General features: G+C 39.2%; 1 protein-coding gene across 2 annotated transcripts in view; it reads left to right on the top strand.

Moving 5' to 3' along the window:
* Window positions 1-2,176: 2,176 nt before the first annotated feature.
* Window positions 2,177-14,391, top strand: part of LOC113008852 (leucine-rich repeat-containing G-protein coupled receptor 5) — a 52,563-nt gene continuing 40,348 nt past the window's right edge. For both annotated transcript variants that reach the window (XM_026146686.1, XM_026146687.1), the window contains exon 1: window positions 2,177-2,804. In XM_026146686.1, coding sequence (XP_026002471.1) covers window positions 2,527-2,804 — 278 coding nt within the window. In that variant the 5' untranslated portion in view covers window positions 2,177-2,526. The remainder of the gene's footprint in view (window positions 2,805-14,391) is intronic.

Genomic DNA, 14,391 nt, shown 5'->3' on the forward strand with positions numbered 1-14,391 from the left:
TTAATTACTTTAATTACAATGCTGTGACCTCACTGAGCCTCTCCATGCAGAAAAAAGGTTTTTTTCTAGCCCCTCGTGTTCTGGGTGAAGTGCCCCAAAAACCTCCAAATACAAAATACCTGAAACCCTCATTATGGTGTATTCCAGTATTCAAACATAATCTTTTCTAATCACAGCTGAACAGTTTTATTTATTTAAAAAAATCTCCTGTCCTGATGTGGGATTCAATAATTCACCAAAAGCTCCAAAACTACTATTTTCCATCCTTTAAAAGTCAAAAATCTTCCATTGGTGTATATGAATCAGTTGACAATCAGTTCATGAAATTTAACCGTGGCTCTTTATTATGAAGGGCCCAGAGATAATATATTCAAGTTTAAAGACCAACAGGTATGAAATCACTGGCTATAAGCTAATCGATACTCCAGAAAATAGTGTCACCATTCCCAGAAGATCCTTCAGACCTCTGTGCACAAATAGCAGGATGATATATATATTATTCAATGACTTGGACTAAATGAGCTCAGTATAAGGTGAATGCATACTAAACATACTAAACATTCCATTAAATGTTTACATTGTATTTATAGAATGAAATTAAATGCACATCTAAATAATAATTTAATGAGGTAATAATTATAACATATCAGATTTTATGATTTGTAATAACAGGGCTGCTACATGTTAACATGTACTGTCAGCTTTCTTTGGCTTCAAATACTAATATTTTTCCAGTTTTAGTGTGCACATGTTCATACAGCATTTTAATTACTAAACTGCCATTTGGTGCTTTTCCTGTTACTAATACTCATACAGCTTATTTGCCAGCAGCTGTGTTACTTTCCGTCTGTATTGCGTTTATAATCGCTTCATATTATTCTAATACTGTACTTTTCTCTTCCTTGCTCTGCTGCCAGCACATTTATCCCTCTTTGTGATTGGTCAGGTGCTGTCAGCACCACCCCTTTCTTGTAGCTTGACTATTGAAACCTGGGCTGACTTACAGAGTTGACATGTGACCTCTGAGCCTGATTGCTGATATCAGGATAAGTGAAGGTAATGAAAGCTATGCTGGCTATGATGAGCTTGCTTTGTAGCACAGGGCTCTGGAATATGAATAACAAGATTACTTGCTGAGACTGTTTTGTGCAACCCTAATTTTTTGCAGACAGGTTAAAAAAATACTGTGATTAACAGCTGAAAAACATTAGCACTGTTAAGTTATTTGTTATAGTTATGTTTTGTTTCAATGGAATGTAAAAGAGAAAAAATAGCTACAATAAATAAGCATATCAACATCAGCTATGAGACAAATAGCTGTTAGGGGGGGGGTGCAACTCTGTTGCAGAGCGAACAAGCTAGGCTCGTTGGTGGCACTGCAGGCCAAGAGCAAAGAGATGGAGAAGATGGTTCAGCTCATTATCAACATCATTTAAAAAAAAAAACCTGCAAGTTTATGCATAAAATGCATGAAATTCTTTAAATGTCTTTCATGTTTCCACAGCTTATAAGAAGTGAGTTTCAAATGTGAGTGCAGGTTTCCTTTGAGCACTTGGAAGGATGCACTAATCAGATGGATTTTGGGGTCCTTTCTGAGGAAAATTTAAACCTCAGACTCTAATTTTTAACAGACTCAGCTTCATTAAACCATTTGAAAGGATTCGGTTTAATTGAGTTTTATTTATATAGCACCAAATCATAACATCAGTTGCATCGAATTGCTTTATATTGTAAAGACCCTACAATAACAGAGAGAAATCCCCAACAACAAAATGAAGAGCTCGATGAGCAAGCACTTTGCTGACAGAGGGAAGGAAAAACTTACTTTTAACGGGAAGAAACCTCTGGCAGAGCCAGGCTCAGCGACCGACTGTGGGTGTGAGGAAGTTTCCTAGGTCTTGTTATAAGAAGCATGCTACTAAACAATAGTTAAAACAGTAGAAATAATAAGAATAAATACTAAAGTAAATAAAAAGTAGATAATAAATGTCCTATATCAATTTGTGGTGGAAATTACTTTTTTATGTGAAGGAAACTGAAGTTAATCCTCTCCTGTACGTTTTTATTGGGGGGGGGGGGGGGGACATGCATGTGACATAAATAATGAGGGACATGCTCTGTGGATTTTAATATTTACTTGTTTTTTCACTGCTGCTATTAAAAATCACGGCACACGCAGAAGCAGAGACACACCGCCTATATAAAGTGAACCACGGTTTACACACTCCTGTAGAGTGAGTGGAGGGACACACACACGCACACTCTTGCTGTGCAGCTCCACGCGTTCAGCCTGGAAAGCGACCAAACTTCAGACAACCTGCACTTTTATTCCACTCTTCAAATCCTCTTTGTGCTCCACTTTACATCCGGATCAGAGGAAGTTAAAACTGAGCGGTTTCCAGTTTGCTTCTGGTGAGTAGGGACCAAAAACCACCACAACGTGATCCGGATCCCAGGCTGCAACTTTATATTTCCACATCACTTCTGACTGAAACTTTCACCCTGCGGAGACAGACCACGCAGGACATGCTAGGGTTTGTGCCTGTCCTAGCCGCCTTTGCGCTGCTCTCGGTGGGCTTCAGGAGCGCCGGGGCTGAGCTGGAGATGCGGAGCTCCGCCGTGCCCGCGGTGCAGAGAGCTGCAGCTGGGTTGAACAGCTCCGGGGACGAGGTCGGGAGAGCGGGGCGGACCAGCTGCCCTGGCCGCTGCCGGTGTGAGGTGGACGGGCTGCTGCACTGGGTGGACTGTTCGGACCTGGGCCTCCGGGAAATACCGAGCAACCTGAGCGTCTTCACATCTTACCTGTAAGTCAGCAGCGAAGGTTTTCGTTTTCTTTAAGGTAACCTGTTGATCCAAAGTCTGCACAAAGTAAGTGTTGTGTGTGTGTGTGTGTGTGTGTGTGTGTGTGTGTGTGTGTGTGTGTGTGTGTGTGAGCGTGCCTGCGCGCGCACGGGTGATGTTATGTAGTGGTGAGAAACGGAACACCTGTCCTCTGTGCCTGTTTTTCGGGTGCATGTCAGGTGCTGTGGTTCATGATGTTTAAGGAAAAACATTTAATCTGCAGAGACCCAGAGTGCATCACTGAATTTACACCTGGAGACAAAAATAAGTTCCCAAATTCAACCACAGCACAAATGAAGCTGCAGTTCCCCGAATGCCCACTTGAGGCAGTCTCCAACAGTGGGTCAGTCCCCATAGATTCCCATATTACAATGTCCAACGTTAGAGGAGAGAAAACACGTTCACAGCCTGATACAAAAACACCATTGCTCTCTTCACTAACTGCTGCAGTAGGATTATTTTTTATATAACTTAAAGAATTAAAATTTGAGTAAAAGCCATTACACACCGAGGACAAACAGGGACACGACATTCAGAATTTTTCAGATCTGAACTTGTTGCATTTTTTACAGAAAATTCACCCTCAAAAAACACACACTGTGAAAAAAATGAAGTGGACACCAAGCGATGAAGAGCTGGTCCTGATGTTTCTAAACAAGAAAAGGAAGAAACTGAGATTCTGGGTTCATCTAATTCTCAGGAGAAGGCAGAGGTAGGGTCAGTTTTATGGTTTGACCCAGGAGTTGAATCTGTGTTGCACAGCTGCTTTTGTGCACATTTCAGGATGTTGGTGGGGCAGTATGAACTCTCGTTAGCAGGGTTCGGACCACGTAAGAGAAGGCATAGAAATCATTTCAGAGAGCCTACTGACCTGAGCAGTGTCTATGTGTATGTCTGAGGTTCCAAAAATAATAAATGCCGCAAATTCGTCCATCAAAATTACGGCGGTGTTGTGAACAGCTGCCAAATGGCTGCTCTCGGGGGACTCTAAGTGTTAAGAATAGGTGAGTCCAAAAAATATTTTTTATGCTTGAAATATTACACGGATTTTATGAGTCCGGCCTTAACACTTAAAAGTTCATGTCTTAGCTGAATCTATAACCAGGTACATTGCACAGACTGCAGGGTAAGAGTGCCAACATCAGGACAGGTGTTATTTCGGAAACCGTTTTCAGCCAAGACTCATTGAAGAAGCTCCTGGAGTTTTTCAAGTGATTCTATTCTTTCTACGTTTAGACAAATTTGGAGAGGTTTCAGCAGTTTTAAAGGAGCTCTGATATTTCAGGTTTCATTCTTTAAAGGCATTTAAGAGATTTTTAATTGTTTCAGGAACCTGTTGAAGGAGTTCTTAAAGTTTTCTAAATGGTTGTGCTGACTGGAAAAAATAATTGGATGATCGACAGATTATCAACTTTGAAGAGTATAAGAACAGTTTTAATAAGGTTTCAAGACCTTTGAAGAAGATTACCTCGTTTATCAGGAAGTTATCCCTTGGCAATACCTAGGAATGTATTGGAGTTTTTTCTTTGCTTCTGTGATCCTTAAAAGAGACTTCTCAAGTACATCAGGGATATCAGGGAATTCTTGTAGATGTTTTGATAGTTTCTCTGAAGCTTTAGGATTGTAGAATTCTAACATACATTTAGAGACATTGAAGATTCTTTAAAGGACTTTTAATTTATTCCTCTACAGGCAAACAGGAATGTGTGGACTGACAATGTTTCAAGGGTGTTGAAACATCAGAAGACAATTTGGTGTCTTCTGATAGAGGATTAACAGATCCTTGAGTTTAGCCCACAAATGTAGAGTTTCCTGGAGGTTTTGAGAAGGTTAGAGGGATTTCTCAAGAGGTGCAGCTGGTGAAAGAGTTTTGCAGAAGCTCCAGGCGTTCTTCAGGAAGTTTTGGTTGTGGATCCTAGGGTGCACATGAAGGTAAATAAAGAGGTTTGATGTTTAAGGACGTTTCGTCACATTCAGTGATCTCTAAAGAGGCTCCTGGAACAATTCAAGCTGTTTCATTGTTTTTGAGGAGGGAGTTTTCAGGTGTGCTTAGAGACATTTCATTTAGTTTTACAGAAACGCTAAACTTTCAGGAACACCTGAAAGGGGTCCTTAAAGATTAATGGAAGCTTGGGTGCTATGACAGCTTATTGGATCGCATCATAATAAAAGCTAAACAGCCCGAAAAATGGACTCAGTGGAATTTTAAATGTAGACGACTGGGAAAGTCTTTGAAGAATACACCCCAAAAGTGAATGTATACAAAAAGTTTGATGTTTGATCCTTGAGGACTTCTTTTCAGCTTCAGTGAGTCTTAGAAAGTTATTCTGGACTTTTGAAAGAGGTTCCACAGGTTTTTTTGAGGCTTCTGGTGTCCTCCGGGAAGACGTTTTATGGCTGCTTAAAGAAGTTCTACAGATTTCTGTGGCCATGTAACAACAGTATTTGCGAAGTTTTAGTGTTTCTACTTGAGTGTAAACTACTGTTAAAGCAAGACACTTAAATGAATTCAAATCCATTTCACCTCACAGCAGGTCATCGGCCTCGATACAAGACTTGTTTCAGCTTCTGCAAAAGCATTACGTCATTGTACTTTGTGTGTGTGTGGAAGGAAAACCTGCTCGTCTTGGCTGTAGCTGCAAAGCAGCACAATGTCCAGGATTTAAATTTCACTCTCATTAAAGAAAACCTTCCCCTATTCAGAACAGCCGTGTGTGTGTGTGTGTGTGTGTGTGTGTGTGTGTGTGTGTGTGTGTGTGTGTGTGTGTGTGTGTGTGTGTGCTTCACAGTGAAAGCACTTTCCTTACAGTTCGTCCACGACAGGCAGATGGACACACACAAACCCACTCACACAGCGACTGCCAATCAAAGAGTCTTTGTGTCTTTATTAAAGCTCCAATCAGGAATCGAATCCAACAAAACATCAAGGAGTTCCTGTGTCTTTCTTTGTTTTGGAGACTAACCAGATAAATTTTTACATTTTTGTTTTGGTGCAAAAAAACCCCAACAAAACCCTGCATCCACAGAAGGGACCTGCTCTAAAAACCTAAAACTAAACATGAGTCATTATTTTTATTATTACTAAATGTAAATGCTGGAAATCAAAACTGCTTAATTGATGAAGAAATTACAAAGGAATAGTCCACACCTGTCCAAACAGTTTAAAGTCAGCTGCTCACTTACTATGGTTCTTTGAAAAGAATATGCATTAATGTAATATCTTCAAATGAAACCTTCAAATTATAATACATTTGCGATATAGTCCTTTTTTCTGGCGTTAAACAAATGTGTCCATGTCTATTCTGTTTTTGATATTTGTAACCTAGAAAATTGGGGACATTAGGCCACTTTAAATTTTTTTCCACATATCAAACAAGGATCAACAGAAAATACCTTCTGTCTGAAAGTCAGCCGTGGGGAGAGCAGCAGTGCAACCACATCAATGACATTGATTAATTCGGAACAGCATGAAAAGGAGGAGCCAGATGGAAGTGGTTTGCAAAGTGGCTTGCAGATGTGCCGCAACTGTAGGTGGTCTAAAGCAGCCTAAATATGCCCACGGTATAAGATTCACCGACTGGATATGAAGATGTGAATATGTAAAAGGCTTAAGACTGATGGTGTTTGTGGCTTGACTTGACCTGAACTAACGCTACGCTCAGTTTATTAATAGTAACTGGTATGAAGAGAACATGCCCCAATTTAAATACTTGGCCAATTCAATGGCCAATTAGCATATGTCAGCAGAATGTTAGCAATATAAGGACAAAATCAGCTTCACTTTAAGACAAATTAAAGAATAATAGGTTGACCAATTGCATTTATTTCCAAAAAAGGTTTTAAAAATTCATTTTTATTTACGAAAACCTTTTTTGTCCTCTGGGTGAATTGAAGCGCTTCTCATAAGTTGGGTTTGTCTTAAATTCAGTCCTCCTGAGCACGTGCTTATAGTATACAACAGGGGTGCCCAATCCCAGTCCTCGAGAGCTACCGTCCTGCAGCTTTTAGACGCATCCTTCTTCTGACACACCTGAATCAACTGAATGCCTTGTTATCAGGCCTTTGCCAAACTTGATGGCATGCTGAAGAGGTAATCACACCATTTGATTCAGCTGTGTTGGAGTAGGGATGCATCTAAAAGCTGCAGGATAGTAGATCTCGAGGACTGGGATTGGGCACCCCTGGTATACAAGAAGCCGTAGAACACCATCAAAGAGAAACAACTATACTCAGCTTTTTGTTATCAATTTGATTCAACAGATCTTGAAAGCAAAAGTTTTGATTCAAACAGATGAAAACTGTTGATGACAAACAGTTGATGAGTTTGTTGTTGTCTATGATCAGGACTTGTTATGTCACTTTTTTGAAACCAGAAACAATCAATTAAAATATCAGCTCGAATGTCCTGTTGTGATTTTGTGCCTCCTGGTTTGTTGTGAGAACTTTAAGGGACCTTCTGAGGAAAGCAACTGATTTCAGAGTCGCTTTACAATCTCCTTCAGTCTGTCTGTCTGTTTGACCGCCGTCAGTCTGAATACTGCCATCTGTCAATGCCTTTGTGTGTGTGTGTGTGTGTGTGTGTGTGTGTGTGTGTGTGTGTGTGTGTGTGTGCATACACTTGCTGCATGCCTAAGCAGAGCTGCCTGAAGTCTGAATGGGCCTGGAAGTCTCTATTCTACGTGTGACTGACAGCAGCAACACAGGAATGCATTTAGCCTCAATGTGATGAATGGACTGATGTATATATGAAGGTTTCTGTAGCCACGCCCCTTCTGGCAGCCATATTGGACATCCCGAGCCCTGAGCATATAAATCATGTCTGCACTTTCCTACACTAACAGCTCTAAAATTAAATGAATTTCCAGGTAATGCAGATGTTTAGCAAGAGTGAACTTCCTGACCTTTCACGTGACATCACAGGAAGGTAGGTAGCCCGTTTACAGTCCTGAGTGTTTGCACGTCTGCACTAGTGGAGTCTTAGTGTGAGGGAGCTCCATTGGTTTGAGCTCAGCTGTCATCAGATGGTCCTTGTGGATGCCACGGTCCACTGCACACTCACACAGTTAGTTAAAAGAGGACGTGACAGACAGGTAAATGGACTACCTGTCTTCCTGTGGGGGTATGGGAGAGGTCAGGCAGACAATAGAAAGTGATACTGAAATAGCCTTAAGCTATCAGAGATAATTGATTTAAACTCCACAACCGTGAGGCCACAATAAAAATGTTCATCAGTGCTTGGACATTTCTACTCCTAGATCTTAAAATCTGAGGTCAAAACATCCCAGCAAGTAAGCTACACTGATATTACTGAAGCTGTTTTAAAAGGCTGCGTTAAATTGCTAAATGCAGGCACAATGAATGTGGTTCCTTTATCTCGCTTTTAGAAAAACTTTGGACACTAAAAAAATGGTAATGAAAGGATGAGATTACACTGTATATTGAAAATGTGAGCTCATTTTGATTCCTGTAGTCCTGAAAACTTAGTGTTAACTGCTTGACAGCTCAGGACCTGATTGTCAGATTTTTCAGCTCTTTAATCTTCTAAATGTTTTCAGTGGGTGACATGTCTGGACTGCAGGCAGCTGGTTCTTTACCCGTTGTCTAAAACAAGTAGAATATATTTTTACAGTCTTGCTTTTCGGAGAAGACAAAGGTTTATTTAGCGGTTTATGTTCCACCAAACTTTGCACATCTTTCACTATTAATGGTGCCTTCACAGACTGAGCATCCCACCTGGACTAAATGCCTCCCTGTAACTTGTGTTGAACTATCTGATGGGATTATGTTGCTGAAATAATAAAAAAATAAAATGGATGACAGCATATGTTGGTCCAAGAAACTGTAGATCACTCAGCATTAGTGGTATTACCAACATGAATGCTGGATTTGAACTGTGGTGTGATTGTTGCGCTTTTCTTAGATGTCCTAAAAGAATCTCCGGTTTTTTGGCCAGACTACAGGACGGTTTTCCACTTTGCCATCTTAAATCAGTTTTTTTCCCAGGAAAGGCGGTTGGTGACATTTCTGTATCCTATTTTAAACTTGTAGGAGGCTGTGGCTCAGGAGGTAGATTGGATTATGTCGTAACTGGAAGGTTGGTTGCTTGATATTTGGCACATTCAGTCCACATGTTGAATTGTCCTTAAGCAACTGCTTCTGATGTATGAATCTGAGTGTTACTGTGTGCATGATAGGAAAAGCTTAAGGGATGGAGTAAAGTGTTGGATGAATGAGGCTTGTAGTACCTTTTCATGTTTAATTTGGGATGCAGAGATGAACTGTGTTCGATGATGATGATGGTTTTCAGAAGTGTTCCTGAGCCCATGCAGGAGTACCCACCACAGAATCAGGTCTGTTTTTAATGCAGCGCTGCCTGAGGACCCAAGGACCACCAACATTTAACTTGCAGCTTTGTCTATTTGCACAGGAACTTGTCTGAATCTTTGTTATTACGAACATTTACTATTTTTAAATGCTTATAGCTTCAAATGATTTGGAAAACATCCTGTTTTTATCCCGTGGTGAGAGATTTGATTACAGGTACAGCCTGGTCCTGACTGCTGTTTGCATCTTTGGTAAGAAGAAGCAAACACATTCTTGAAGCTGTGATTGCAGCTTTCCTCATTGCTGCAGCTTCACGTTGTTGCTCTCTCTTATCTCTGCTACTACGTTAAAAACACGGATCGTCACACCTTCAGACTTTTGTACTGTTTCTAAAGCTCTGAGCATTTTTGCTACACAGGGGACCAGAACTAATGTCTTAGACAGATAAACTCTTGATGTCTAGATTCATAAACATTTGTTCTTATTTCACTGACTGAGCAGCTCGTTTTAGGCGATCATCTGCGCCTCAGGTTACCTTCGTGGACACACAAACACAGATCTGACAGAGCTGCTGTTTATCTTGAGGTATCTTTTCCTTTTGGAGGAGACGACACAGACTGATTGAACCGACCGGGGAATAAACCTCCTGATGTTCTCTCGCCTCGGGGGGCCCCCCGCTGACCCACCCCCGAAAGACTGAAAGAAAGGCAAAAAGAAAGAGCAAAAAAAGACAAAAACTGAGAGAGGCCTCGCTGTCACACTACGCCTCCAAACTACACAGTTCCCTTTTCTTTTTTTTCTCCAGAGTTTGTCTTTCTGCAGCCCGCCGACATTTGAATAATCGTCTGATATCCATCAGTTTGAGCCTGAGGAGACGGAAAATAGACAACACACACACAAAGCTTCGTCCACCACAACATCGAGAGGGAAAAACACACAACATGGATAATGTATTCGTCTTTTCTTTCATCCTTCTGTTCGCCTTGTTCTTCATATGTGCCTCTCTTTCTCCTCCAGAAAAAAAACAACTCAGAAAATATTCAAGCGTCTGCCTTAAAGATCTTTTGGAAAAGTTTTGATCCGGTACTTTAAATTTACAGTATCAACAGTTTGCTGTACTTCAAGGTCCAGAAAAAGTCAAAGATCCTGAAAGAGTTTCTGGGAAGTTCATAAAGTATTACAATTTATCTTCAAAATATTTCAGAGTAAGTCAACATTTTCCTTAAATTCTTGACTTCATGCACTTTATTGCCCCAAAAACCCTGCAGTTATTAAATCTTTATTAAACCTTTAGAGCCGATCGGAGCGGGCACGCTCTGTTTTGCGTAACTATTTTTAAATCCCAGTAGCACTGCAACCACATAAGCTAGCGCAAAAAATTTTTTTGCATATGAAACCGGAGGAGTTGTACTTACATCTTATGCCATCAGCTTGTCCTAGGTCACGGTTTCCTTCCACATAAAGCTTTGCAAAAACTGCATAAAAACCGCTTGCAGGAACAAAAACATAATATTCCAGAAACACGCTTTACCGATCCGATCAGCTGTTCATAACACTTCCTACGTTGGAATAGACGTCAGCGCGAACTTTTGCATTTCCGCCATTACCTGCCCGAAACCGGAAGTGACGTCATTTTCGCAGAAATGTAGTCTTTTTTGCGATCAGGGCCTCAGGGCCTATACTGGTCTTTTTAAAACTTATCTTTGACTTTATGACTTTCTGTGTCGTTTCTGTGGTGCTTAAGACTCATATTGCACTGCTGGAAATAGTTTATTTTGATGCATGTGCTGCTTTTTTGCAAATTTGCACTATAATATTTATTTTCGTTTTTCCTGCAGTATATAAAAATTGGTGTATTTCAAAAATAAAACTATGAAGACACTCAAAATAAATTTCCTGTGGTGGGAAACTATTTTGTGCAACTTTTTTGTATTTACAGTTTTGAGGGATAAGCCTCTTAAATTTCTCTAACTACAAATATATGTTAAAAAATCAAAAACGATTTTCAATTTTTTTGTAGTTTATTGCACTTTTTTGCAATTTATGTAATTACTATGCACTTAATGGATACATATTATTAAAATCTGGGCTATAATGGTTGTATTGATGTATAGCAACTTGAAATGCTCCCAAAAATGGCTCCACAGCATGTAAAAATATAATATAAGCTCTGGCGGACTTGATTCTATGGTAGGTCTTAAAGGGTTAATCAATCCAATCAAATCCAATTCAACTCTATTTATAGAGCAGAGCAAACACCACAGTGCTAAAGTGCTCTCCAGTTATAAGACAGCAATGAAATACAAATTAAATAAAATATTTAAACAAAAAGAAAAAAAATAACGGTAAAACATGTTTTTTGTTTATATTAAAAATACTTTCATCTCAAACATTTAGAAAACCCCTCCCCTATTTAGAAAAATAAGATGTGCTTTAAAAAACATAAAATAAAATAATTTTTTTTAGGAACTTATTGTTATAGAAATGTACAAGATGTAACTTTATTTTTGTAAAAACAAGCAGGTTTAAAGGCAGATTGGCATAATTTTACATTGTATATGCAAAATATCTTCAATCAGAACATAAATCTTTTTTTTTTGCAGCAAAAACATTAAAACTTTTCATAAATCTCTTTAAATTTGTTTCTTTTTGTTCTATTATCCATGAAATAAACATAATTTTGTATATATTTTGCAATAAAACATATAAAAATATATACAGATATAAAAAACAGTATTTAATTTCTTAAGTCTAATTTCTAGATATAATTAATTTTGAATTTATTTGTAAAATATTTCACCCTTTTTAACTATTTTAAATGTAATTATTATTATTATTATTATTATTATTAATATTAGTAGTAATAGTAGTAGTAGTAGTATAAAACAACAATGATGATAATAATATCATTGTTGTTTTTGTTATAAATTCCATAATAACTTTGTTTCCGGTATTTGACAGAAACATTGAGTCAGAGTGCACAGGAAACTTGGCAATTTCAAAATAAAAGCTCTGGCCTTCAGTCAGACAACAAACACAGTTTGTAGTTCCTGTGTATGTTTATACTGTCAGCATGCTAATCAGTGCTGGATGTTTACTTATTGTTAAAGCACAACAATACCTACTCCCATTGTCATCATCATCTCATCTTCATTGCAAAGTCGTGTGTGTGTGCGTGCGTGCGTGTGTGTGTGTGTGTGTGTGTGTGTGTGGTTGGGTGTGTATTCCGTGAAGGAAATCAAAACATAGGACACACTGTTGTCTGTCTGCTGCTTTCAGTCAACTTTCTTTCGATTTCGAATCTGTGTGGCAGTGAAAACAGCCTCTGGACCTCGGTCATCAGTGCTTTCTAAATAAATGATTCCACCTGTAAATATGCTGCTTTTCTTGCTGTTACTCTGAGTGGAACATTTTTCTTTGATGGTGTATTAGATAATTACAATAATAAAGGGTAGAAATGATTGAACTGGTGAGGCGGTGGGTGCTGTTCCGTGGGTTTTCTCTCAGTGTGGAGAGGAAAGAGTCAATTAAAAAGAAAACATAATGTTTGCTGTGTGAGTCTGTAGGCTGAGGTGCAGTGTCAGCACACCCTCTGGAACAAACAAGCAAGACTAAAACTATATCATTGTGCAACTATCTCTTCATCTGAAAACCTTCTTCACTTTCAATAGGAATCTTACACACATGCAGATTCATTCATGTACAGTACAGTCACAACAACAACGACAACATCAGTGACGGCACGCACAGCAACAACACAGCAGTAATTCCTCTTTTCCTCGAGCGTCTACAAGACTACTCGGTTTAGTTCAAGTTTGCCATCACAATTGAGTACCAACTCAATGTATGAGCTGTACGAGCTGGTGCTATAGCAACGCAAAAGTCCCGTTACATCATTTTTGTGCAACATAAACACAAACACAACAATCGAGGAGATCAGGGCGATTGTACACTGACTGCTAAACTGGTGGTAAGCGTCTGTTTCTCGACATTAGACCGCACTGTTGGTTTGCGTGTAGCTCTCATGACTCATCTAGTGATGTTACTCCCTGGCAAATTTTTGTCATGTGTTGTGTTGATGTCACAGTTTTGGCTTGACTCAGCTTGCTTGGAAGCCTGCCCAAAAAAAGTACCTGGTACCAGGTACTACCACGTAATGGAAAACCCTAAAAACCGAGCCGAGGAGAGCAGGTGTTCGAGGAAAGATATGTAAAGGTGACAATGATTGTTATGAACTGATGGTTTTGTGTTTTGTTGCAATTTTCTTTAAACAAGAAAAAACAAACCAAAAGTTACCAAACTAATAAACTTATCAAGTAATTTTCATTAACAGCTTTTTCTTTTTCATGCTCCAGACTTGATCTCCACTGATGGTCAGTGTCATGTTGCGCTAAACATGTAGTGACCCTCCAGAGATCCTTAGGATGGTGCTGATGTGATAACATAATACGACAGCATATGGTGCTCCATGTCTGTGCCAAGAGCTAATGGTGATCCAGCAGCTAATGTTACAGGGGAGAGACCTTACTGTTTGATAATATGGAGATTCATGAAAGTAAAAAACTGTTCTAAAAATGTACTATTCTTAAAGTTGAACTTTTGTATTAAGTAAAAACCTTTTTAACTCATTCATATCTTCAGATTCCAATCTGCTTTAACTTGTTTGTTGCAGTAGATGTTCCTATTAAGCATCTCTTTAAATGTAACCCTGTGAACCAAAAGGCTTCCGAATACTCTAATGATCAGGAACCTCCGAGACCAAAAAATACAGCCAAATGTGGAAGTCCCAAAACTCGCAGTTCCTCTAATGTCCACTTGAGGCTCCAAAAGTGAGTCACTTGCACACCCACTTCTAGCTCTACACACACCTCTAGCTATCGAAGCACAGAAGCCACACCCAGCTGCTGTTCAAACCTCTTGTTTGTGAGAAGGAGCCAATCAGAATAAGTTGTCCTAACAAGTGAACAAATGGCAGTAAAACTGCTTCTTTCAGACAGTGGATGAGCTGAGGGACTAAAATCAAGGCTCATTATAAGATGAAAAAGGATTATTTTGAAATATGAATCATACAAAGCTGCTCTAATAGAGCCCAAGTATTAAAAACATTTAAAGCTGGAAATAAGCAGCTTTAAGTAAAATCACATTTGCAATCATAAAGAAACACATACAGCGATTTCTGTTTATGTTAATGTTCTGTATGTGGGCGCATGCAGAGGCCTCCGCCTG

The sequence above is a fragment of the Astatotilapia calliptera genome, chromosome 17 (genome assembly GCF_900246225.1).
Source record: "Astatotilapia calliptera chromosome 17, fAstCal1.2, whole genome shotgun sequence".
In the NCBI taxonomy this organism is placed as follows: Eukaryota; Metazoa; Chordata; class Actinopteri; order Cichliformes; family Cichlidae; genus Astatotilapia; species Astatotilapia calliptera.